Source organism: Pavona decussata, unplaced genomic scaffold, assembly GCF_977016875.1.
Source record: "Pavona decussata unplaced genomic scaffold, jaPavDecu1.1 SCAFFOLD_272, whole genome shotgun sequence".
In the NCBI taxonomy this organism is placed as follows: Eukaryota; Metazoa; Cnidaria; class Anthozoa; order Scleractinia; family Agariciidae; genus Pavona; species Pavona decussata.
Window position 1 is genome coordinate 1,489,881 of NW_028145674.1, and position 27,226 is coordinate 1,517,106.

The 27,226-nt window shown below is 39.2% G+C and overlaps 2 protein-coding genes across 3 annotated transcripts; both read right to left on the bottom strand.

The window, feature by feature from the left end:
- On the bottom strand, window positions 1–12,601 carry LOC146455656 (pyroglutamylated RF-amide peptide receptor-like). The gene is made up of 5 exons (XM_085093996.1): window positions 12,544–12,601; window positions 9,374–9,517; window positions 8,665–8,932; window positions 3,268–3,510; window positions 1–1,921 (listed from the first exon to the last, which is right to left on the bottom strand). The coding sequence occupies exons 2-5, from the start codon at window positions 9,484–9,486 to the stop codon at window positions 1,562–1,564; spliced, it is 984 nt and encodes a 327-aa protein (XP_084950122.1). The 5' UTR covers window positions 9,487–9,517; window positions 12,544–12,601; the 3' UTR covers window positions 1–1,561.
- Window positions 12,602–18,096: 5,495 nt separating this feature from the next.
- Window positions 18,097–27,226, bottom strand: LOC146455657 (neuropeptide FF receptor 1-like). 2 transcript variants are annotated; one of them, XM_085094065.1, is made up of 5 exons: window positions 26,553–27,226; window positions 24,541–24,669; window positions 23,949–24,216; window positions 22,974–23,231; window positions 18,097–18,808 (listed from the first exon to the last, which is right to left on the bottom strand). In XM_085094065.1, the coding sequence occupies exons 2-5, from the start codon at window positions 24,651–24,653 to the stop codon at window positions 18,506–18,508; spliced, it is 942 nt and encodes a 313-aa protein (XP_084950191.1). In that variant the 5' UTR covers window positions 24,654–24,669; window positions 26,553–27,226; the 3' UTR covers window positions 18,097–18,505. The 2 variants fall into 2 exon arrangements, with proteins under 2 accessions (XP_084950191.1, XP_084950189.1); XM_085094063.1 differs by lacking the exon at window positions 26,553–27,226 and adding an exon at window positions 25,233–25,408.

Sequence of the window (27,226 nt, forward strand, 5' to 3'; positions counted from 1 at the left end):
AGCAATATAGTTTAGAATGCTTTTCAATGCATACTTGACAGTAGATTACAATACTTAAGACATGCAATACTTTACACTACTCTACAGCAGTACAGACTTTCATTATACTACACTTACATGATACATAATTGCAAAGCCGTAACCGAAGAAGACCAAAGAACTTAAATAAGATCTAAAAAGACTAGATTCAGTCCAAAATGCGTTGGTTAATGATTTCATTAGATTGTCTCCACTCATCCCCCTCTCAAGACTGTATAAAATATTCCAATGGTCGCAATTTGAGTAAATGCTGTATACCAATGAACAAGTTTATGTTAGGGCCTACTCCGTCTATGTTAAATAAGTGAATGCCTGATTATGAACCTTCTCCAAGATGGCAACCATAATTCAAATCAATCTATGTTAAGTAGAGCAGAAAGAATTAAAAACAGTAGGAAAATAAACTGTAGAAAGTATATCAAGGCAACAGGCTATCCAATGTAGCTCCAGTCAGAATAAGCTGACTTCCGGAAAACAAAACAAAATCATAGTCTAAAATTATCCAAACTTACAGACGTTTTTGTAATTTGATGTTTATCGTAAAACTAGATCATGCACCAGTAAGTTTTCTGTTTTCTCGATTAAAGATCGGCACACACGAAGCGACAAGTCCCTGCGACTAGTCCCCGCGACTAGTCGCTGGGACTAAGTCCCTTCGTGTAAACCACCCATTTTCATCAAAAAATTTAGTCGCAGTGATCAAAATTTGGTCTCGGCGACTTGTCCCACGAAATCAAACACGTTTTGAATTCGTGGGACAAGTCCCCGGGACTTGTGCCCTCAAATTATGCTGGTCCCTGCGTGTGAGCTGTTCTTGGGACAAGTCCCCGCAACCAAATTAAAATAAACCAATGATTGATCAGTATTTTAGGTCCCATAACCCCTTACGAACTCCGTTTCAAGGTGGCAGCCGATGGTGAGGTTAAGTATTGTTTGTATTAAAGGCCTTGCTTGAAAAGCGGCTGTTTTTCTGTTCTGAATCAGTAGTATACGGAACTCTAATGAAAAAAAAAAAAACCTTTTCCAAATTGTTAATGACTGACTAATTTTATAGATCGAAATTGTGCTGTTTTATTGACGTGTAAATGTTTTGTGGTTTTAAAATTTAGTAACTTCGGTTTCACTGTTCAGTACCGCTCCTATTTCGTCGCTACGCATCCCTGAACTTCAGTTAAAGCGCCCTTAATTTTTCTATTTCGATGTGTAACAGGTCCCAGCGTGTAAACCCTTCAAGGGACTTGTCCCCACGACTCGTCCTATCGTGTAAACCCTACAGCGGACTAGTCCCTAAAACAAGTCCCTGCGACTAGTCCCCTCGTGTGTGCCGACCTAAAACAAGGCACGACCAAAAAAATGCAAGATTTAATAACAAAACATGCTACATTTAAGGCAAATATTGTTTCTTCAGTCAAAGCCGTGTGATTTTTTCGCTGGCAGGTTGGAGAAGGACTATTGAAGTGAAAGAAAATTAGATTGCAGGGCTGGAGTTAGCCAAGTCTGGAGGAGCAGGGGTAATATTTCCTTAGTGCATCACTCTGTGGTGCTTGTTCCTGTTTTGTTGGTCGATCGATTGACTGGTGCTTTTGGGCATCTCGATATCCCTTGAAGGAAGAACTCTCGCAGCAGATGAACGAAAGTTGCAACACAACATTTCCTTTATCTTCTTCCTGAATCTTTCGTTTATCAGAGCATATGCAAACGGATTCACAGCGGCATTGAACATGAGCATTGTGCGAGCAATGGGAATTGCATAAGGACCAAACTTGTAAGAGCTAAAGCGCTCTATGTAGTGGACTATAAAGTCAGCATCCCAGCAGATTGCAAAGATGGCGCTGACGGTAAAAACCATCAAAGTAACTCGCTTCCGTACCTTCAACACACCCTGTGTACAGAAAGATGTCATTCAGTATGGCCATATTTTAATTGTGTAATATTAATTTATTGTTTCCAGATTTACATTCAGACGTAAAAGGATAAGATGTCAAATAGAAGAAAGATCCTCGCAGTTAGTACGCAACTTAAGCAGTTGTGGAAAGAAAGCCTTAAAAAATTTAGGTTTAAACGGGATTCGAACCCATGACCTCTGGGATGCCGGTGCAGTGCTCTACCAACTGAGGTATCAAGCCAACTGGGAGCTGGTCTTATTGAGAGTTCGTGATATACCCGTGAAGGATGAATAAATAAATGTAAATATATGAAATAACATATATTTTGAACTGCGGATGAAAAATTTAATAGAAGAAAAATCCTGCGAGGATCTTTCTGCTATTTGATCTATGTTTCATATATTTACATTCATTTAAAGATAAGATGTATTTCTTATTTAAATCAAGGAAGCCAAGTTAAGCAAAGCGGAGCACTATCCCGAAAAAAACGTTTAATTTCCCTTACATTTTTATATCATCCGCGTGTCGTCGGGTCGTGGCCTGGTGGTTAGGGCGCCGGACTTGTAAGCCGGAGGTCCCGGGTTAATGCCATTTGGGAGATCAGTGCAGTTTAGTTTTAAAAACTAAATTTTCGGTCATCTTCTGTTGCCTTCGTCAGAGTTTGTTTTAGATCAGATTCAAAATAGTTTTTAATTGAAACAACCAATCGTTAGCTCTTGAAAAGAATGTGGTGGAATATAGTTAACATTTGGGGAGAAACACATCCTTGACTCGGAAGACAAGGCCACGTTTATTTTTACCTTGAAAACATACCCTACTGATTATCCAAACACGTTCTTTCGAGATTATTTTCTCGGGGATAGGGAACACAACAGGAGCGCACAGGAGACGACTTGAAAAAACTCCCACTTATCTCAAGATGCTTATGCAACCGGGTTCAGGTGAATAATAATATAGAACACTTGTGCCAAGCGTTTCTCGGACCGATTAGTTTAGACCTGTTGGAAATCTTTTACAGAGTAATATTATTGTAAAAGCAAGCAATCAAGTAGGCAATCAAACTCCAAAGCAAACAGCCACAGTGCAAGCACACAAGTAAATTAGGTTATAAAGCAGGCATATGACGAAGGAAAAAGTGAATTACACGTAGGTAATAACACTTTTCATTCAGACAGTAATTATTCTACTTTAAAAGGCAAGTGCTATTAATGGAAGATTAAAAAAAACTTTGATTCGTATTAGTCCTTTATCAAGTATTGAAATGCACCGATTTAATTTTGATTATTTTTTTTATCAACATGACGCATATAGAGTTAAGGATAATTGCAGTGCTAGCTCGTACCTGCTGTTGAGGTGTGAGTATATTCTCGCCTTGACGCTTAAACCATAAAGTGTACACGACTCTGGAGTATAAGCTAATCATCAGCGTAGAGGAAATAACAACGAGGATAGAAAACAACGTAACACGAGCCTTGAACATCTCTAGGCTAGACACACACTTGTTGGCATCCTTTACATACGTTACTCTAAAGAAATGTCGGAAACTCACAATCAGTGAGAGGATCCAACAGCCAAGAAGAATCACCTAGGAAAGATAAATATTTAAACTTGTGAGGTCTAGTCACACATAATAATAATAATAATAATAATAATAATAATAATAATAATAATATTATTAATAATAATAATAATAATAATAATAATAATAATAATAATAATAGCTTTCGACATCATCAAGTGATAAATGTTAATCACGAACATCTGTTACGTGGTTGAAAGTTGAGGTTTATTAAGAAGTGAAGAGATGAATACGGAGCATCTCTATGGGACCAAACAGTTTTCCGACGGTTATTTTTTCCCGTTTATAATAAACAAATGGACAGATAAATAAACATGAAAATAAAAACACACCCAGAGAGACAGACAGAGACAGATAGGGAGATATATAGACGGAAGGATGGATGGAAGGATCGATGGATGGATGGATAAATAGATGGATAGATACGTTATCGTTAGATTGTCAAGTTATCGCTATTTCGTCATAGTTGACCGTTTATTGTAAGTGCATTATTTGAATTCATATTGACCTGACCGTTCCCGTTATTGTCAAACTAGTGTACGCTCCTGGGGAAGGCCGCGACGACCGAAACGTAGAGCAAATACGGCTAAAGACCTATACGAAGTTGGTTTCTTGACCTTTACAATTAGTTTATTTCAACAATTATTCAAGTCTCCACGATCGCTTCCAGTGATCCTTCATTTTAGGACTTTGTGGTTGGCATTGTTTGTTGACTTCTCTACAATTCAAGTAGATAGATAGATAGATAGATAGATAGATAGATAGATAGATAGATAGATAGATAGATAGATTGATAGATAGATAGATAGATAGATTGATAGATAGATATATAGATCACAATTTATTGAACACCGTAAATAAATTTTAGTTAATCAATTGTTTGAGCTTTGAACTTTGTCCAGTTTGTGTCTCATGTGACCGCACGTGAGAACCATTTGAGCCTCCGTGACACCAAACTATCCAATCAAATGACGCCACGCTACCGTATCATGGGCATGCTCCATGTGCTCGTAGTCTTTTGCTTCAACTCAAGCAACAAGGCAAAACATTTCTCGAAGCAATAGCGTTTGCTTTCGTTTTTTACGCAATTTTACAGTGGCTGGAGGACTATTCCTTATCTCCATACGTGTTTTCTACCCGTTTTTTTGAAATTTGGAGCGCTCAAAGATTTTGTACCTGCTCTTGACAACGTAAACATTACGCAATCAACTATGCCGCCCACTCGACGGACGCGGAGCGCCACTGTAACCGACCAACTGAACATCCCAGCCGACCTCGACCTGCACGGGTTACTCGTTAAAGATTTGAGGTCCATGTGCGGAAGGGCAAATTTCCCAACAACTGGAGTTCGAGCTGCTCTGATCGAAAGACTCGAAAACGCTCGGCAGAATTCGTCCATTGGCACTGATCTAAATAGCGACGAGCACGTGGTCGATCGCGACGCCGAAGGCGGTGCTCTGCAACAACAGTTTAACGAACTCAAGCAACAGGTTCAAGGACTGATAGACAGGGAATCATCTGACGAACGGCTTCTGTCCCCGGGCCAGCTGACGCAGGTTCAACCTGTAATCCAAGCTTCTATCAACGAAACAATCGAGAAAACTGCATCCGCCACGGCCCAAGCCACTGTGAACGCTTTCACTGGATCTTCGCACCCGGCAAAAGAGCCATCTGCTGACAAGAATGGGTCAGATCCCCCGACCCAAGTGCAAGACCCAGCTACGTCAGGCGACGCCACTTTAATTGTGCCACCTTTGTCGCCTCTGAACGAAGCCTCCGCAAGTACGGAAATAACAAGCACCAACGATTCTGTTCATGAACTTCCAGCCAAACTGGTTAAGGAAATCCTCTCTGGTGAGTTTATGGAACTGTCAAAATTGTTGCCAAAGAACTTTAATGCACTGAAGCCTTTACATGATGAGCCCCTAACCTTAACTTTAGAGAATTCTGTAATTAGAGTTAATAAGACCAAAGTCGCCTCTATCACTAACATAGAGGAATGGACCACGGCTTTACCGCTTACATGAGCGTTATGATAACTAGAAAGCCGTTTCGTTCTGCAGAGCTGCTTGAATACCTCTCCTTAATTCGCTATGCAGCTAAATATCATCGAGGGTTGGGGTGGTGTGTTTATGACAACAAGTTTTGCCATAAGGCTGCTGCCAAAAAAATGCAAATGCAACAGACCCGGCTGTGGGGGCTGTGGCCCAGGGTGCAAGTTCCGCAGTAACCATGATTCCGAAAAACACCAACCACTCCCAAGTATTGGAAAGTCCCACCCTCAGCAGCACAGTGCCCGTCGCCACGACAAGTAGTTTTGGGAGCACAGTCGCCCCAGTAAATGTCCATAATCAATACCAGGCTCTTTTTCACCACATAACAGGGACTTTGTGAATAAATTGTGCTCAGAACTAAGGGAGGGGGCTAGGATCGGCTATTCCGGTCCTAGGTGTTCTTGCTTTTCAAAACATTTACCTACTGCCTCCCTAAACCCAGGAGTGGTAACTACCAATCTAGCAGAAGAGGTTAATAAGGGGCGTACTGCTGGCTCTTTCCTTTCCCCACCTTTTGAGAATTTTCAAGTTTCCCCCATTGATCTTGTCCCAAAGAAATATTCAAGCAAATTTCGCACAATATTTCATTTGTCCTTCCCTAAATCTGGTACAACCAGCATCAATCATTTTATAGAGAAGGATGACTTCTCCCTTCAATATATTACTATTGACAATGGCATTGCCGCCATTCAAGGGTTTGGTTCCAATTGTTTTATGGAAAAAACGGATATAGAATCTGCCTTTAGACTCTATCCAGTTCATCCAGATGATTGGGAGCTTTCGGGAATGTTTTGGAATGGGCACTATTACTTTGATAAAGCCCTCCCCTTTGGGCTCCGTTCCGCCCCATTCCTCTTCAATCAATTGTCCGACGCCATTGAGTGCATCTTTCTGAACAATTGCTCAATTTCCTTTGCCTGTCATATTTTGGATGACTTCCTTATAATCGAACCACCAGCTCGCACCATTTCCTATGAGTCACCCTGTAAAGCAACCCTATCTAGCATGATCTTGACCTTCAAGAATCTCAATATTTGAATCTCAGCAGCCAAAACAGAGGGTCCCTGTCAAATCACCCAGTTCATGGGCATCATTTTAGACTCGCAGAAAATGAAAGCGAGACTGCCAGAGGACAAGATTGAGCGAATAAGAACCGCTCTACAAACCTTCCAATCAAAGCGGTCAACAACACTTCAAGAGCTTCAGTCTTTGATTAGTACCCTGAACTATGCATGCAAGGTCATCCCCCCTGGGCGCCCTTTCCTCCAAAGAATTATTGAGCTTACCAGAGGTGTCAAAAAACCCCATCATCACATCAAGCTCTCCACGGGTTTTTACAAGGATATTCAAATGTGGACCGTTTTCATAGAACAGTGGAATGGACACCTCCGAGACCTTTTCCCTATTCACAGATGCCTCTGGTTCGGTGGGTTACGGGGGCTTTCTTCAACATAGGTGGTTTCAGGGAAAATGGTTACCCCACCAACAGTTACGTCAACCTGGTATAAGTATTCTCTGGCAAAGAGGTATTTGCTATTAATATTGCTTGCCATCTGTGGGGCTCCCAATGGACATCCAAGCGCATTAAGTTTTATTGCGACAATCAAGGCGTGGTTGAGGTCATTAATTCTCGAAAATCAAAAGTACTCCGGGTAATGGACTTGGTGAGGGACCTTACACTTTGTACCCTGAAATATAATTTCTATTTCCGTGCGGTGCATGTCCCGGGGAAAAATAAAAACATTGAGGACTCTCTTTATCGCTTTCAGATGGAGCGTTTTCGCCAGCTAGCTCCTGACAGTCCAATGTGTCTCCAGACCCCATCCCAGCCCATATGTACAGTCTCTAAGTAGAGAAGCTCAGTATTTCCTTGGGATGGCACTTGCCCAGAACTCTAAAAAAACGTACAGTTCTGGTGTGCGACAATTTTATTCCTTCTGTTCACAAATGAGAATTACGCCCAAGCTTCCCATTGATGAGGATACTCTGATCAACTTCTCGGTCTACATGGCCCGTGCAGTACAACATAGTACTATCAAGAATTATCTATCAGCCATTAAACACTACCATTCCAGTAATGGCTATGAGCTGCGTATGACCGGTTTTCTTCGCCTGGAGCTAATTCTTCGGGGAATAAAACGCTCCCAAGAGGTACATTCTAAATTTCGCAGCCCAATCACGTTGCAAATGCTAAACTTTTTCTACCACCACCTCAATGTCAATTATACCAACAACAAAGACTCTCTCATGGTCTGGGCCGCAATGACCCTTGCCTTCTTTGGTTTCCTACGTATAGGTGAACTGACATGTAATTCTATTTTTGAACCCAAACGTCACTTGATTTATATTTAACATTTATGCCTCACTCTTCTCCCAAGTATATGCTGGTTCGGTCAAAGGTTTCAAAGACAGACCATTTTAGAAAGGGGCAAACCATAGTAATTGGGAGGACAAACTCCAACCTATGCCCTATTTTTGCTATGCAAGCATACTTGGCCTCAAGGACCCCTTTTCCCACCACTACAGTACAAATTACTATCAACGACTCACTCTGGAAAGCTGATTTACTAACTTAGAACAAACGCCACTCAACCATTGCCTACAACTACCTGCACCATACAAACGCCTTATTGGCAACAACAACGAAACAGACACACAATAGACATTTTACTAACAATAGACCCACGGATTCTTTGACTAACAAAAGACGGATCGAAACGCACCAATTACTTTCTACAGTCTTCACAGCCTATAACATCACGGCTTACTGACAAACGACTAAAAACATCTCGACTTCGTTGACCAATCACGTTAACAAACAGAGACGTATATACCACCCACTGATGTTCCACAATTCACTTTACTCTGAAGATGACTTCCGCTCGGGTTGTCGAAACGTCAGTCAAAGTCACCACAAACAATCCTTCTCAGGCCTACACTCACCTGGATGATCATACTGTACGTACTTATTTATTAAAAGAGTTGATAAGGTATTAAAGCCATCGAAAAGAGATTCGAGAGCTGAATTACCTTATCAACTCAGTTTATAAAACCAGATATGTATTTTCTGTTAGGTTCCAATAATGTGCACTTTGTAATGACATACCTTGAGTTTGCGCATGGTTAGTTTTCCTTTGTTGCCATACGGATATAACACTGCAAAGTAGCGTTCAAAGGCGATAGCAACCAGAGTGAAGATTGAAGAACCTGCTCCAAGCCATTGTAAGCTGCCGTTTCTTAACAAACATACAATTTTTCCGGTAAATCCATCTGGGTGGGTGGTAATGTACCTGTAAACCAGCTCTGTTACATGAAATGTCGCGTAAATGATGTCCCCCACTGCCAGATTGACAATCAGATAATTTATGGGAATCCTAGAGGATTGAGTGATCAATGTCAAATGATACATAAATAAAAAACGAAATACCTTCTAGGCGAATTCTTATTAAAATCGACATGTGTTGTCGTCTCTGTCCTGTTGAGGTCGTTTATTTTTCACCCCCTACGCAAGACTGACACTTGTTTGTTTGACAACCATCCAAATGCGAGGTAAATTGATTTAGAAAAGAGAAATGTTAAGTTAAAAATAACTTATTTGCCAATGTAGGATGTGGGTCGATCGATGTTTTGCACGTCAGTCATTGGCATCCAGTGTTTACCAACTTGGCTCTTTAGCCAAGCTGCCTTTTGGAAGATTTAATCTAGACCCCGGCTGAGAAAGTATTCGCTGACAGGTTTTAAGGCATTGTGGTAACTTGTCTCTGTGGATCTTTTCAGCAATATTGTTTAGTTTCAGTATTCACATGTGCATATACCTCATTTCCCGATTTCTCTTTACGATGGCACAGACCAGAGAGTTTCCAATGATACATGTTATGATGAGTATGGACGTCACTGTTGTTATGGCAATATCAGCTGACCCAGACATGATTGAAGGGTGTCAGTGTCGGTCACACAATCTTTAAAGAAAAAAAAAGTGAAAAAAAAAAAAGAAAGGAGCAAGGAACTGTTATGAAGAAAACAAGATGAAAAAGATGAAAAATGAAAGATGCAATGCAAGTGTTTTAGATGTCACCTAATGAGCGTTTGAAATAGAATCGACAAAACTTAAGTTGTTAACAATTCTGAATCTGATCCTATCTCGGAAAGAATGTTGAAGATCCAGGGAGGCTGGAAGACTGACACTATCAAGGACATGTATGTTCTCGAATCCGAGAGTAATAGGCTTAATTGCAGTTACGAGAGCTTTTAGCATGTCAGACTCTAGTCGCAATTATGTGTCCTTTTATTTTCCTTGAAATTAAATTTTCTGCTTCCAATTGTATTTATTAAAAAATTGTTGGGTCCGCTTGCGAACCATCTTACATGCTGTATTTGACTGTTATTTGCGAATTTATTTAAGAGGCAAAATGATTTACGTTCGGTTGAACGTAATGAATTAGAACGTAAATAAACTTAATAACAAAAAAAGTAACTGAAATAAAGATACAGGACCGAGCTGAAATTACTACTTCATCAATTTTCATGAAACTTCTTCACGTGTAAACGCTCCAAAAAAGGAAACTTAATTTCCGGTTGTAGTCCGTGGCTTGAAAAAGTCTGTGTTGAAGTTCCCTATTATAAATATAGGTGTCCAAATAGACGGCCTTTTGCAAAAACGTGCTCCGCGGGCTGCTAATGCCTTACCAGCCCTACAGCTGATTGGTTCTTTCTTCATCATCCAATGGATTTTAAGCAATTAGGGTAAGTCTAGTGTTGAAGCGGGAAACGGCCATCTTCTTACGAAACTCTTACCAGCAATGCCTACGAGTTTTGAACCGCAGTTTCTTCGTCGCCGAATCGTCGCCGAACAAAAGCGGAATTGAAATAATGGAAGAAATTAGCAGTCAAAACTCAGATTTGGGGCTACACAAATAAGACGCAAAAGCTCAGGCGGAAAATACAAAGAGAGCCACTACTTGGGGGATCAAAAGTTCGAGTATTGGTGGGACAAACGAAGCTGAAAGTTGACTCTAATTGTGTAACACCGGCTTATGAGCTAAATGAAATACTTCGGAAATTCTAAGCTGAATTTAACTCAACAAAAATAAAACATGACATCATCCTATTATAATTAATACCACGTTAACGAGAATCCAACGCATTTTATTCATGAGATCAAAATAAAATGCTAGGACGTCATCGGCGTTGTTTTATTCCCCCGCAAATTAATGAGATTCCCCACAAAAAACCGGAGTAAACGTGCCTACCATTCTACTAGTGCATTATTAAATTCCCTTATTAGCATTACACCTGCCCTCCGTATAAACGACAGATTCTAATAAATAGTGGGAAAGGTCCCTTAACGAGACATAACAAAATTCGATCGGCGCTTGTTATTTGGATAGTATATTCAATGTTGTTTTGGTTTGTTAGCTGGTTGGGTAGTTTGCTTTTCCAGTGGTCGTTCAGTTACTTGGTTTTTTATAATCAGTTCCAATTTTCTCAGCATGCTTGACATTTTTTAATGCATTGTTTACAAGAGTTGATTGACGATAATGTTGAACTTACCAGTGACTTCAAAGACCTACAAAAAATATTGTCATTGAAATTTAGAACAACTAGGATTATTACAAATTAGGGCAACGTGTTATTGGAGTTTGCAGTAGGAATGTGAGTACAAAATCGACAGTTACAAGAGTTGACCTACAATAAATGTGTCATGTGTTATGTCAACAACTCGGATTATTACAAATTATGGTAAAATTAGAATTTGCGATAGGTATGTTAGTACAAAAATGACAACCATGTTACATATTAGAAGAGGTCATTGCAATTCATAACAAATGTTTTGTACGTGAGTCATCGAGCCGAAGAAACCATTTTATTATATGATTTCTTTGCACTGTTTACTACCATGAGTCTTTTATCAACATACCATTGGAAGAAACGATTCAGAACCTGTCTAAGAAAGCACTGACTGACAAAATTTGAGGAAGACCTTGTGGTAGCTTAGCATCAGTTTAAATTTACCCTCCATTTATATACCTTATTTCTCGATTTGAAATCGAGGGCTTCTTAGAGGTAGCTTAGATGCATACCCTTCAAACAGATAAAATGCAATGGCCATTGAAGCACTGGTTTCCATGACGCGACCATAATTGCTTTCCATTTAACAATAACTTGTTGGAAAACATGGAATGATAAAAACAGTTCATAAGAAGAATTCTTTGAATTCCACCTGCTTCACTCATACGCTTGCAAATGACTTTCAACCTGCATAAATTTTCTCCACAGATCGATTGGACGTCAAACTCTAGGTTCTACAGATCTTCAAATAGTATACCCTTTCAATGAATTCGAACAGCGAACTCTTCTCAATTGCCTTCTGAGACTTTCCTAAGAATTCCACGAGCTTTTTTCTTGATGTTTTCGTCCGTATGTTTGATAGTCTACAGCAAATTATTTCAGGTCGTTGGCAACGTTTCAAAACGGAAGGTTTGTGTTATGGCCAATGTGACAACAAAATTTCCGAAGGCGTCCTCTGGAATAAGATTGTCCTTAAAGTGCAAAACAATTTTACCGTTTTCTTTTATGTTCAGATAACGAGAGAGAACGGATCTATATTAGTATACCCATTTAAATTACCTTTGTTCCATTGCGTATTTTTAGATTTTATGTTTAGTACTGAATTTCATGCGCCCGACTTGATCCTATTTAATGTTTAATGAGTAGAACCCTAGAATAAACCAGTTTATATGATACAAAAAGCACAAAACATCAAGGCGAATGGCTGAAAAGTCAAAAGAATATTCGGAAAGACAATCCGCTCAATATCCACTCTCTAAAATTTCCACGATGGAAACCTTTGCGTATGCTGTTTGCGTGGCGTAAAAACCAATTTTCAGATATTTGATAGCAAATATCACGGGGTATTAAACTTAACATTTTGTATGATTGAAATGCCTTAAACTAAAACAAGTAAAGAGAAAACGGATTAAATTACCTGATCTATAAAGTGATACAACTCTAGCCCACTGCTGTTGTTGAATTAACCACAGATAAATGAGATACGTCATAAGAGAACAGATGCCTTTAGAAATGATTAATTAATCCACGTTTGCGCCAAGGCATCGACATCATGATATGACATATTTTGTCAAGCATCTATATCTATATCTAGATCTATATTAGTATTCCTATTAAAATTACCCTTGTTACATTGCGCATTTTTAGATTTTATGTTTAGTACTGAATTTTATGCGCCTGACTTGATCCTGTTTAATGTTTAATGAGTAGAACCCTAGAATAAACCAGTTTATATGATACAAAAAGCACAAAATATCAAGGCGAATGGCTGAAAAGTCAAAAGAATATTCGGAAAGACAATCCACTCAATATCCACTCTCTCTCTTGTACCGTTAGCTTTTGAGAGGATATGCAAATGGGATTGACGGCGGCAGTAAACATCAGTATTCCGGGAGAAATGGAAAGTGTATAACGACTGAGCTTGTAAGAGACAACGTGCTCTATTTAATGGAGTATGACGTCAGTGTTCCAGCTGATTCCAAAGATAGCGCTGACTGTGGAAACTATCAAGGTGACGCCTTTCCGCAGCAGGGAACATTTTCGGCTTGTAGGTTGAAGAAGTGTTGATTTATCCTATTAAAAATACAATTTTAACATTCGCGCAAAAATACCATTAAAAAATGTATAGCAAACTATATTTAGTAGTAAATCATAGTACCTTAAGCTCACAATTCATTCAAGTTTGTTAATGTATGGTTTTCCCGCACAGTCATAAGTCGTGAAATAATATCTCGGTTTTAGGAGGCATTGTCTTTAACAAATATTCACCGACGTCGAGGTAGAAAGTGGCGAATTTTCATAATTACTCAACGACCCTGAGGTGAAGATTTGTTTTAGTATACACCAAACCAGTGGATAGCGAGTCCCGATTAGACACTTCATTTGTGACAAATTGGGAAATGTTCGCGCTCGAAATTCAGGATAGTCCCGGAAGATGAACAACGAATACTATCCGGGGTTTAAAAAAGCCATCAGTGTATCTACTGTATGATTTGGTCTACACCAATTAAGAAGAAATAGTGCTTACTCACTCACCAGGTCAGCTTAGAATTCTTTTAAACTGTTCAAAGTTCTTTAATCGGGTTCAATGCTTTTATTTGACGCTTTTTGTCAAGAGACATTCTAAAATTCACTCTACTATGTGTTTTACTTCCTCGTCTTTTGATAAACACTTTTTATTTTCAGTTAAAAAGCTCAGTAGCACAAATTAACATATATTTCTTGGTTTGACTATCTTTGCCCTGAAAACCCGTGTTTGTATTGCGTGAATAAATCTAAGATCAATTATGGTCATGCACACTTAACCTGAAAATGGACTATCCTATTTTTAAGTATATTTTGTTACAGTAAATTTTATGTTTAAGCTCATGTGCTTTTGACTACTTTTTGTTCACTTTTGGCGCTTCCTGAAGTTTTGGGAAAAATACAGAAATTCAAGATGGAGGATCCAAGATGGTTGCCATTGGCAACTATGATGTAATAACGTCGATATGTGACGTCACTTCTCGTTGCCGACCTAAAAGGAAGCATCTTTGAACATGATATTTATGCTCCAAGAAAGGAGGAGAAACCAAGCAACCCATGATGCTTTGCACTTAAAATTTCACTCGTCTTATGGCTTCAGTCGGTCGAGAAGAGCTTCCAACGCGCTTTTTCAATCGCCGAATTGACAGTGATCGAACTGCTTAAAGGTTAGTTTTTAGCTTTCGGTGAATCTTTATTGTATTATGCCCATAAAACGTCTGTCTCTAGCTCAAAAAAGTCTTTTTGTCCTTCTTTCAGTTCAATTTTTCGGACCTCATTTTAATTGTAAATTGCGTGAGGGCTGGATGACCCCGAACAATCGTGATAAATGAACGTTGTTTTCGAAATCTTTTGGCCCATAGATAATAGGAATAGCAAAATAAGATAATTTTGAACGTATTTCGATTTTGGAACCTCGAAGTACCTCACGATTTCAATGTGTTTTATCGCCACAAAGTTTGGTATTTTTCGGCATCAGCATGTGCTCTCGAGGTGTGTTTGCGCCTTGTTGCCGCGGCTTCGCCGCGGTTCTCCTTCTCTCTCGCGAAGAAAATAACCTGTGGCACCCCAAGTAACGGCAATAATGCAACCCTGCTCTAACTCTTTACGGTTTTTTATTTCATCGTTCGTGTTCGAGACGTTCTTATCAGATATTTGGTTAGATCTTATTTTTACCTTTCTTCTCTTATTTTTATAGATTATCAATTTATCATTTAGTTGCGAGTGGTAGTACCCCGAACAAAGGCCACGTGAAGTTGACCTTTGCTGGAACCAGAAAGCGAGGAAAGACCTGCGCGAAGAACATTGGTTTTTCAGGGAAAAGGAAGCCCTCTGCAAAAGGTACTGTATTTACTTAAACTCGTGCATGGGATGTGGCAACTGTTTTGTGCGGCCCTTACTCATGGGCACTGCTTATTGGAGGGAGCCTCAGATAATGCATTTCTAGCGTTCTGATTGGTTCACTAAAGCTCAGTTATCAGCTCAAATACCGTAGTTTGACCTTATATGGAAAACGATTGCCCCAGGTGTCGCTAAGCTATTTTTTTTCGGCGGGAAGCTAAAGTTTCTTCGGAAAAATAGAGAAAAAAAAAACAAAAAGAAAGAAATACCAGACAATACCATCTCAATATAACAACGATAAAGCCCACAAAGCTCGGTATGACACTATTTAATGGTACGTATCTCTGAAGTTTTCTTTAAAATAAGAAAAATTGCACTATATTTTACGATTTAGATCACATAACAACAACAACAACAACAACAACCGGTTACCTTCAAAAATCTCAGGATGACTTGCAAATCCTGGCGGTAAGAGGTTAAACCGAAGGAGGACTCCAGTTACAAAAGTTCATCTGTGAAATCCGTACGAGCGGCGGCCATAATGATCGTTTCCCTCGCTCGGCACCACTCAGAACAACATTTGCACAAATGTGCACAGCCCTTACGCTTCTTGATAAGCTTAAAGTTTAAAAACTTGCACTGAATGCTTGTCTCAGTGAGGTTGTACCTCGAACACTTGGTTTTAAGATGTCTGCGAGGAATTCAGTTCAGCATAAAAAAGCTGTCCTTGATCCCTTCCTTCGTTCAGCACCACACAGCAAAACATTTGCTCAAATGTGCCCAACTATTACGCTTCTCGATTAGCTGGAACTTCAAAAGCACGTGAATGCTTGTCTCAGAAAGATTGTAACTCGTACACTTTAACGTTTCTTGAATTTGAGATGTCCGGCTGTGTCCGATCTACCTCGATTTCGATTTTTCATTCAACTCCGTTTGCAAAGAGCTGCGCGTGTCATTGATCATTAAGTTTCGCGCACTTTGGTCGGAAGTTGCCTCAACATCCGGTCGTTATAATAAGAAAGAAATGTTTACTTAAAATAAAATTCAGTAAACTTCAACAGCAATACCCAAACGCGGAGAATTTGATAAAACAATTATTCCATTCGCACTTGTTGGATATGAGATTGGTTATAGCCATCTCATATCCAACGCGCGCTCAAATGTATACCTATTTGAAATAATATGTAATAGAAAAACGAAAAATCTTGTTAGTGAGAGGCCCTGTGCTAAAGAGAGTGCTTGTTAATATTCCGGTTGTTTAGTGGGGCACTTCTTCAATAGCCCTAGTTAATATTTTAGGGGCAACACTTATTTGAGTGACTGCCATATTTATTTTGTCAATCATTGAATAATCACTATTCTTTTGACAGCAAGTGCAGGTACATATGTGGAGTGCTAATCTTTTTTGTCATTTTGTTATTCACTTACTCCACATTGCAGGGAATTTTGCAAAAGGATGGACACAGATTTACCATTTTTTTTATTGGACTCTGAATCAATGCTGCTCTGAAAAGGCATATTCTTCATTTGATGCAAGACCTGAATTTGAGATGGGAATGATATACATAATCGCCGTTTACGTCTCCATAGGCTGTGACTGAATCAGAGGGAAGAAAGTTCCATCTTCGTAGTTGGAAGAACCAACCTCCCTGCTTACCACAAGCATACCATCTGTCGGTCATTGTCTCGTTAACTCCAATCCTCTTTCATTATCTCCCTTGCACTCTCATATAGAAGTTGACTTACCAGAGAAATGAGGAAATTAACTGACTTCTCGTCAATTGCTCCACTAGGCATCAAAGGAAACGTTAAAAAAAATTCATGAGTGAGCTGCATGTAATTACTCCTTCACAGAATTTATTTCTAAGGACGCAGTTTTCTCAGGTCAAGGTCTGTTCAAGGTGATGACCTTGAGTTTAATTTTAAAAGATGCTTAATCCGATCATTAACCCCACAAAACAATATTTGAATGTTGACATTATTTTCTTTTCGTTCTTTTAGACTACTTTTGATGTTTATTATCCTCACATCAAAACAGGAAATTGTTGACCAAAAGGTTTTTTTTTAACTTAACCATGTTAAGATCTTAACACTCTCATGTACTGTCATCAACTTTCATGAACTCTCATCACTCCTCATTTGCTCTCATCAACTCCCATACGCACTAATAAGCTCCTATAAAAGCTGCCGTCCACATCAACTCTCATACGACCTCTCATCAACTCCCATGCGCTCTCTCATCAACTCTTATACGGTCTCTCATCAACTCTCATGCGTTCCCTCATCAAATCGTATACGCTCCTCTCATACGCTCTCACATCAACTCTCAAACTATCTCATTATACGCTCTCACATCAACTCTCCTACACTCCTCTTATTACAGACAAAACAATAACGACAAAGAAGCTTGCATCTAGCAGAACCAGAGTGGCTAATTAGGTCAATAAAGCATTTATTAAATATGTGACTTTACTGCTTAATTACGGAGAAGAATCCGCTCTGCCCAAACCAGGAAATCTTTACTTGTGTACGTATAACATATCTGCACTAGAATTAGGTTGGTATGTAAACTTAAAGAAAGTAACGAATTCAGGGATGACCAAAACTCAGATTTTTTGACACATGAAATATTCAAAAGACAGCAAAGTTATCATCTTCAGGCATTTGCTCGTTGACGTAAATAATGGATATTTTGCAATATTCGTAACCTCCAATAAAAATCCGGAAACGTGCACACCCTGGCCGAAAAATAAAGAGGTCACAACGATATCAAAACGCTGGGATTTCAAACTGTCAAAATCGGAGGACTAAATTAAGTTGTTAAGCTGAGTTTATCCTTATTTTTACTTTTATTCATTTCCACATAACGCATGAAAACAGTAACAGTTATTGACAAAAAACAAAAAAGAAAATAGCGTAAATGTCAGTAATGGAGACAGGGCGAAATCAAACTGAATGACAGGTACATAGGTATATATAAGCCTTATAAGGTCAGAAACAATATAATCAGTGTAAAAAATACAGAATAACTCATTGATTCAATGGAACATTCAGCGTAGCACAACAACAGACTGTAAATTTTCCTTGCACCACATAATACCTTGAGCATGTTTCTTCTATATTTTATTTTTGTTTTTCATTTTATTAGCAATTTTCATACAGCTTGGCTATTTAGTGGAGGTTTTTCATGTTCACTTTCACATTGTCCTTGCGTTCATTTTGCCGCATTGAGAATCTAAAGCCCAAGGTTTCACTCTAGTTAAGTAATCAGTTTATCGTGTTAATTGTCTTTAGAACTGACCTAAGCTCGGTTGCAAAGATACTCATTTGAACTGCCTTTCTTTAATCAATCAAACTTGATTTTTTCCATCTAGGTAAGACATGAATCGAAATTACGGTTAAACTATGAAATAAAATTACTTAATGGTACTTCTTCTTCTTCTTCTTCTTCTTCTTCTTCTTTTTTTTTTTTTCGTCTTCTTTTTCTTCCTTCAAGGTACCAAAGCGTCTGTCTCTCATCTTTCTCTGTTATTCATCTCGATGTACACAGATTCTCCATCTCTAAATGGACTTGAACTGCAGCATATCATTCCCTTCATCTTCTCCCTGAATCGTTGGTTTATAAGAGCGTATGCAAACGGATTGACAGTTGAATTGAACATGACCATAGCGTGTGCAATGGGAATCGCAAAAGGACTTAACTTGTAGCCAAAATCCTCTAACAAATGGAGTATTAAGTGTGTACCCCAGCAGACTGCGAAGATGGCGCTGACGCTCAAAACCATCAAAGTAACTCGCTTCCGTACCTTCAACACACCCTGTGTACAGAAAGATGTCATTGCGTCAGTGCATTACCGGGTTAAAATGCACTGGGTTTCTATTTTGAGGGTGGTTAGAGGAAGAAACCCCATGGCATTGATTAGGAATACAGGGACTGGGTGACATAAACCCTCTCTAGAACGAATTCTGCCAGCGCCGACTTTGAACGTTAATAATTTTTTTGATACTTGAATAAACGCCATTGTCTGGGAACAATTTGGTGTGGTGGGCCGAAGTTCACTGTAACTTCATTAAACTTTGTTGCCATTGCAACCAAATTTTGACAGTCAGGTTGCTCAGAAATAGGATCGTTCCAATTTTTAATGACCCAAAATTAACTCTTTTGACTGTAACTGTCATGTTTATCAGCTCCGTAGGCTGGAGGAAGTTGGGGGGGGGGGGGGGGAATTCGGTGAGTTCGTTTGAATCTCCCTACGCCCTGAAGAAGTCCGGTCTATCAGTAATAGATTATTAGGAAGATGTTGAGTAAAAAAGAATTTTCTCTTGCCTTAGTTTTTATTTTAGCACAAAATGACCAAATTATTACGCGATATCTGATTTGTCACATTGATAAACTTGCTAAAGCACGAGATCTGAATATTTTAAAGAGGGGCCATTAACGTCCAAATCTTAAAGTTGATGTGATACTTCAGAGAGGAAGTTAAAATTAAATGAATGAGCCATACAACAACAGCGGAAGCCGTTTATACCTTTTTTTTAACAACCGACTCTAGTAATTTAATTATTATAGAAAGGAGTTCTCGCTCTCATTTGGAGAGGGACGTGTTTGGCTTTCTGCGATGAAATCCCTTCTTATGGTAATTCAAGTGAAAAAGATTGCTTCGGCTCTCGTTGTTGTCTTCTCGCTTGGCGCAAGTGGTCGGCTTTTTGTGCTTGAATAAAGACAACAAGGGCTTCTAGAAATCGTTATCGGTTTGTTTTATAGCCGTGCTTTAGCTGCTGTCTGGTAATATTAAGGAACTTTTAAAGCAACGACGACGGCAACGGCAACGAAAACGTCACTTGAAAATATAACTTCGCGTTACTTCTACTACTTCGCGATTATTCCAATTCGTCCAACTTGTACCATGTGGGTGAAGTATCCGGGAGCTAAATTCTTGTAATTCGTTACAGTAAAATCAAGATGTGAATGTTCCATTTAAATTCATTTAATTGAAGGCACTGGTTAACTGAATTTTGATTCAAATTTGATTTTGATGCCTAGTTATTTGACAATGCGTAATTGAAGTTAAATGTCGTTTTAATGCAAGCTTGGAAAGAGAATAATAGACTTCAGATATTCCACGGTATGAGTGTTTCTTGGTGTTGCTGAAACCACTGGTTTGCACTGTGTGCTTTTGCACCTAAAAGATGTCACTGGCTTTTGTATCAGTCAAGTGATGATCACAACACTAAGAAATAGTCCACTTAGTCCTTATTCCTAAATGTTCCGGTAGAACACACCGAAAAAGGAAAACGCTAAGTGTTCAACATGTCACAAGCAATTTGCTTATTATTAACCCACCAGAACATAGACAAAGAACCACTGCTCACAATCTACTAGCAACTAACAACTCTTATACACTTGAAAGAAACTTATTGACCGAAGCATTTGCGTCGAAAATGAGTTCGAACTTACCACATTTCCGACTTTTCGGCCATGGCGCGAGCCGCTCAACGTGAAATTTCGCGCCAGAAAAAATTAAGACACTTGTCTCAATTTTTGATTTTTCTCTAGGTCTAGCTTTTTCGCTCGGACCATGTGACCCGAAACGGACTGACCGAGATGACAAACAGAAAGAGGCCTAGGAACTAGGCAATAGATGACCGATCATTTATTGTCGCGGCGCCCAAATTATGGAACAGTCCGCCTGCGGTTATTCGAAACGCCGCCAATGTAAACGCAATTAAACGACTCCTGAAACCTCATCTATTCAGGTAGGCATATGCCATTAGAACAACCTTATTTTTTTTCGAAAAACTAACTGACGGCATATCCCTTTTTGGTCTTACTTTTTATTATTATGGTAATAGCTAAACATAATTTATATACAATATATTCATATGAAGTTCATGTAACATTTATAATTATTTGTTTATTTACATATTGTAAGATTAACTGTTATTTTTCTCCTGTAATGCGCGTGTGAGCATATTCTATGTAACATAAATTATATCATTATATATTTATAGATAGCCAACGAGGCGCGTAGCGCCAAGTTGGCTATAATCATCTCATATTCAACAAGCGCGAGTAGAATAATTGTTTTGTTTAAAACAGTCAAGAAATATTACCGGCTGGATCCTGCCGATTTCGTTTTGCAAGAACAACCAGAAGACAATTTAATGGTCTCTATTTCCTTGGGCATGGTATAATGGCTCATCTCATATCCAACAAGCGCGAGTGGAATAATTGTTTTGTTAAAAACAGTCAAGAAATATTACCGGCTGGATCCTGCCGATTTCGTTTTGCAAGAACAACCAGAAGACAATTTAATGGTCTCTATTTCCTCGGGCATGGTATAAATAAACAATAGCCTCCATTTGGCGCGAAAATATGCTCAGATATTTGTCCGCGGACATTATCTGTTCCGAGAAGCGAACAGTTTTCCGAGAGCGAAGCTCGAGGAAAACTGTGAGCTTCGAGGAGCAGATAATGTCCAAGGACAAATATCTGAGCATATTTTTAAAGTCAAATGGAGGCTATTGTGTTTATTATCATTCAAATATTTTTCGCAACATGCGGGAATCTCGCGGGAATCGGCAGGATCTGCGATTCTGTCATATGTCAATCACGTCAAAGTTTGTCAGTTGGCTTCCAAAATCTCCACGTCAGATTTCGCCTCAGGTCGAAAGCGTTTGTTTGGGGAAAAGGTAAAACATTTGAAAGGAAAGTAAACTTGTTTAATTCCGTGAAAGACAAAAGCAAGATACAAGTGGCGGATAAGGTTACAGGGAATCTAACTACCTCTCGAGAACAAGCTAAAGATCACTGAAGCGAAAAACTGTAAAGTATCGCATTCCGTAAAAAATGTAAACTGCTGTCAACGAAACAGCCGGAGCTTTGCCGTTCTCTTCCTTTATCTCGTGTTCAATTGGAGCAGCACTTTATATCGAAAATACAATTGTGGAATTTGCTGGCCGAAAACGACCTGTGAAGAAACCGAAGCTGAACCTGCAGTCGAATACGACGCCACCGGTTGTTTTCGCTGGATTCCATCAAAGCGCTTTCTTTGCTAACTTGACATTGAATGGAGCCAGCAACGAAGTCGCTCACAATCCCTGAGGATTCATTAAACTTGTTGCTCGAGAGTAGGACAAGCTGCTTCTCTTCGTAGAGAATTTCGACATCTCGGGGTATCATGGCTGGTTTTTGTTTCGTGGACGAGATTTTATGTTCGCGAGCGATCTCGACCAGGTGAGCATTGATAGCATCATTCACCGGCTTGAACTCTGTCAGTAATGGTACTGAAATTTATGTTTTCGTTATTTAAATTCCTTATATCCAGGCCAGCACGGATTGCTCTCATTGAATTACAACTGTAATATTTGTCGTCGTGTGAGCGAGCTTCGAGCTTATTAATTAAACTCGTTTAATAGCTTGTTGATGGCTTTCTCATTTAGCCAGACTGAAAGAAAACCATAAATACTCTTGAATGAGATGGGCTAAAACTTTTCGCCTTTCATATTTTTCAGTTTTACCACATTTTTAATTCAAGGACTGTTAAACAGAGTTCAAACCAAGAGAAAATGTCGCAAATACGAGCTTGAGTATTTCAACATTTCGTTTACGAACAGCTTACCGTCAAAAACGTTTAGAGCGTATGTTGTTTTCTGGTACTGGTTTATCGACCAGCAGGTATTTCTCCTTTTTTGTCACGAAAGCAAACCGTTCCCCCATCTTGACATTCATTTTAATTGCAAACTTGACGCTCCTTGAAGTTTTTTAAATTGGGGAATGTCACTTGGGGAATATCCACGGATATTCCCCAGTTTTAGCTGGGGTATATTCGGTCACGTGAGGCGTTTAGACCAATCGCGCGCGAGCGAAAATATTTGATGGATTATAATGGCTCATATACCATGGCCGCTAAACCAACCAAATCCCTGGAATTTCATTATACAGTGATCTAGTTTTTTTAAACAATTCTCGATATCTCTTACCTGTTGTTGATATGTGATCTGATTATCGTCATTTCGCTTGAACCACAAAGTATACACAACTCTCGAGTATAACCCGACCATCAGCGGGAAGCAAAGACAAATGATGACATTTCGCGTCACTGTATAAGCCTCACCAATCCACTTTTTAGGCCACTCGTAAATGCAGTAGTTTGGATTAATTTCCTTCACAAATTTCACCCTTAGGAAATCCGGGCTATAGAGAATACATCCGAAGATCCAGGAGCTCGAAATGATCACCTAGAAAGAAATACAATTTGTAAACATCGTATGCATGTGTATTAGAGTTTGGAAAGCAGGTTTTTCCCTGGAGCTGTGTGCTGTATTTCGTTCGAATAAGTGTGATTAATACTGAATTGAATTGAATTGAATTGCTGATATGGTTTTCCATATTCTTTAACAGAAGCAGCAATTCAATTCAATTTTATTCACACTTATTACAACAAAATACAATATAATTTATAGTAAGAAAAAAATTAAACGTGCAAAGCAATTTATGAAGCTATGAATAAGAACCTATAACTGTCCCAGAACGTGTTGAGATGATCTGAAATTGGATAATTTGGTTCTTGGGCCGAAATTAATCATGTTTGAGTAGAGAGTTGATGCTTTCTTCAGTTAAACACAATCGCCTAGAAACCAATAAGCAGTGCTTCAAAATTGTAATCCACTGATTCATTTGCATACACGCACGTGAATTATTCTGTTTTGTTCTTGGTTTTGACCACTCCGGTGTTCACGAATTGTTATCTTACATGATGCAAAGAAGAATCCACTGTATTCAATGAAATATCTTAGATCTTTTCAAGTCTTTTTAAAAAGTTCTCAACGTTTTAGTTACTTTAATTTTTGTTAGTAATCATTGGGTGAAGTTGTTACTTAATAACCAGTGCTGTGATCCCCATAAGAGATATACTTCATGAAAGGATCTAGTAAAAAATATTCAGATAGAAACACCTTTAATTTGCGTTTGGTAAGTTTTCGTTTCCTTCCGTGGGGATGAATCACCGCATAGTATCGTTCCGTGGCGATGGCAACCAGAGTAAAGAGTGAAGAGTACGCTCCAATCCAAGCCAATGCTCCATTTTGCAATAGACATACAACGATTCCAGGGACTTCGTCTGGATGGCTGGAGATATAGCTGACAATCAACTGCGGCATGACAAATGTCGAGTAAATGATATCAGCCACTGCCAGATTCACAAGGAGGTAATTTATGGGAATCCTAGGAGATCAAATCATATATATTAGTTGACAATAACGGCAAACCACTTCCGAAACAAGGGGGGCAGCTAGCGAAAACGGGCACATAGGTTTTGGATATAAATTGCAAAAATTGATTTAAGAAAAGTATTCAGTTCTTCTATTGGATTGCGCTTAAGTTTACCGAATGAAGGTTTTCACCACGTTTTTCTTTATCCTCCGTTATCCCACTCTCTGGTGGTTATTTACCGTCCAATAAAATTAGTTATCATGTAACCAGCACATTCTACATTAGTTGTCATAAAGAATGTAAGGTTTAGTCTATATACCCATGTATGCAATTTACCTCATGTCTCGATTTCGCATCACCACAGCACAAACCAAAGAGTTTCCAACCATGTTTGTAATGATGAGGATGGATGTCACTGTTGTTATGGCAACGTCAGATGATTCGGACATGACTGATAGCAGGTGACTTGAATAGAAGATTAAACAAAACATACAGTTAAAAATGCATGCTCAAGGGCAAAGGAACAAACAAGTTTACTTTAAGAAAAATGATCTATGCACGGAATGTACAGTCAACTCTTGTCTTGTGGACACCTCGCTATTACGGACACTGCGATAATACGGAGAGCAGTTAAATCCCCGGCAAAAATAAATTACAGACGTTTGACTGAAATAAACTCCCGCTATTACGGACTCTCGCTATTAAGCACACCAACTCACGGTCTCAAGGGTGTCCCTGATAAAGGGAGTTGACTGTAAACCGAATGAGCGCTTGCCATAGAATCTACGAAAGTTATTTCTAACTTCCCTTATCTGAAATGTAAATATAGTTAACTTTGGAATACCCTCAATCCCATTCCGTTAATAATTGAATTCTCGAAATAACAGGTAGTCGTTTGTCCCCTCGAAAGGAGAGATTCTGTTGTGAGATTGTGGCATCTTCCAATATGCCATGGGAGTTTTTACGGAACTATTCCAATCTTTTTGAATACATTGTTTTTCTAAACGTTTTACGCGATTTGTACTTACGGTGCAGTTAAGTAAGAGGCAGCTTAGATAGCAGCTTACGAGTAATATTCGGCATTTCTTCGTAATATTTGCATTTTGAAAACTGTCTGCATGTAAAATGACCAAAACTGTCTCAGTTCTGAAATAATCGTTCAGCTGAGCACCTGCTTCTATAGAGCTCTGGTAATTATAAGCGATCGAGTGATCCTGTATAAATTGTCATCGAAATCGACGGAAATTGAAACTGGCTTTTGTTGACAGTCAACTTGTAAGGGTTTTGAGTAGCTTCAGTTAACAATCGTAAAACCTCGTATACTGTAGATCCAGTTTGACGCAGCTAGCTATTGCGACCTTTTTTCAACGTTTTTTAGTTATGTTAAAGAGTAGGCAACCAAGATCCCTTAACAATGTACATGAGCCGTGTTATGTCTGAGGAAATTACTTATATTTCAATAGAGATTAAGTACCACGTTTACGGCAAACGGCAAACGTGAGATTCGCGTTTATGTTTCCTTGAAAGAAAAAAAAGGTACATAGATGAAAAAAGTACAAGATAATTCTGGCCTTTGATGCTAACGCAAAGCTGCTCAATTTTTCTGAGAACCTGAAAACAGCGAGTGGTAAATGCTGTGTAAACATGGTCACGTGGCCACTTCTGCCGTCTGCCGCAAACGTGGTGCTTAATCTCTCTAATATTTATCTAAGCCCTCCTCTCAAATGAAATAAGAGCTTTCACGGAATGAAACTGATTAAAGCAGACGCGAAACTGTGAGCGAACTCTCACCAACCACATCATTGCTATCGTGGTTATCAATGTTTTTTTTCAACCTGACGGATAACTTGTATCGCTTTTAGCCATCTGGCTCTCCGATACTCTAGGATGTAGTAGCATCTACACTGAAAATTTTACCTTGTATAAGACGCACTTAAGTTTCTATGCCGTGTCTCGTGACCATTGGTTAAGTTAGTCAGAACGCCTTACCTTTCGAAGAAGAACACGTCCTTGGGTGACTTAAGCTTTTCAACATAATAATCCTACTGCTTTCTAATGCACACTTAACTTTAAATACGAACTTCTTCCAGTATACAGGACAGTAAGTGGTAGAATTGTTTATTATAAAGAAACTCTTACATAGGCGAGCATAAGTTCGAATTCTCTAAATGTATATTTCCGCTTAATGGATGGATGAAGTAAAGTAGTTACCAAGCAAACACGGGCAACCAATTTCGATTTCGCTTCTAGAGAAAGGTCTTTGCTTCTCTAAAACGGCTATACAACCGTTCCAAGCGCGTTATATATATGGGATTTGTTCTCGAACAAATGAAGGCCTCGTAACTTACAGTGCTCCTTGCTCCACAATCTAGTCTCTGAAATACATCTGGCAAGCAGCCATTTGACTTCCCTGTTTACAATCCTTGTCAACCGCTTGAGCCAGCTGTGGCTAAATTTAGTAACATTACGTCACTGTTTGCTTTTGTCAAAACGCATATCTTGTTTTATCAAGTGAGTTGATAAGGTAAATTTGCCCACCGTAAAGATATTCGAAAGCTGACGTTTCCAGTGTCAGCCCTTCGTCAGAGCAAATCGCTCGAATGAATGGAATCACCCGGACTTGAGCTCTAAGTTCACTTGAGGCTAAGTTGCGAGAGAATCAAAGCGTCCATTTTCAAAAGTCTTGTCCTCGGCGCCATTTTGGCGTCTTCTCGCTTAATCTTAAATTTAGCCACGGGCTGAAATTCGTCATCTAATCGCGATGAAGTTTCAGCCCTCCAACTGTGCTGAAATTTTTACTCGAATCGAAATTCACCATGTCATTGGGCCCTAAGAGGAATTGCAGAGAACGAGGAAGGAATTATGAATGATTTTAAAAAAGCCAGCTTGCTGGGTACGGGCACTAGTCAAAAATCCGGCCACCGTGCCAGTGTGTGGGCACTACCTTCAAGGGTTGTACTCGGGCACCGTTCCCCGGGACAGGCAATGGTCTGAACAGGAGTTTGTCAGTTCCCACGCTTAT

Bases quoted from the DNA above. Each gene is read 5' to 3' on its own strand.
- LOC146455657 (XM_085094065.1), bottom strand. From the start codon at position 24,653: ATGTCCGAATCATCTGACGTTGCCATAACAACAGTGACATCCATCCTC. The intron at 24,217-24,540 runs GTAAATTGCATA...TTGATCTCCTAG, and splicing joins ATGCGAAATCGAGACATGAG to GATTCCCATAAATTACCTCC. The intron at 23,232-23,948 runs GTGTTTCTATCT...ATTTCTTTCTAG, and splicing joins TTACCAAACGCAAATTAAAG to GTGATCATTTCGAGCTCCTG.
- LOC146455656 (XM_085093996.1), bottom strand. From the start codon at position 9,486: ATGTCTGGGTCAGCTGATATTGCCATAACAACAGTGACGTCCATACTC. The intron at 8,933-9,373 runs GTATATGCACAT...TCAATCCTCTAG, and splicing joins AAGAGAAATCGGGAAATGAG to GATTCCCATAAATTATCTGA. The intron at 1,922-3,267 runs GTACGAGCTAGC...TTCTGTACACAG, and splicing joins TACTCACACCTCAACAGCAG to GGTGTGTTGAAGGTACGGAA.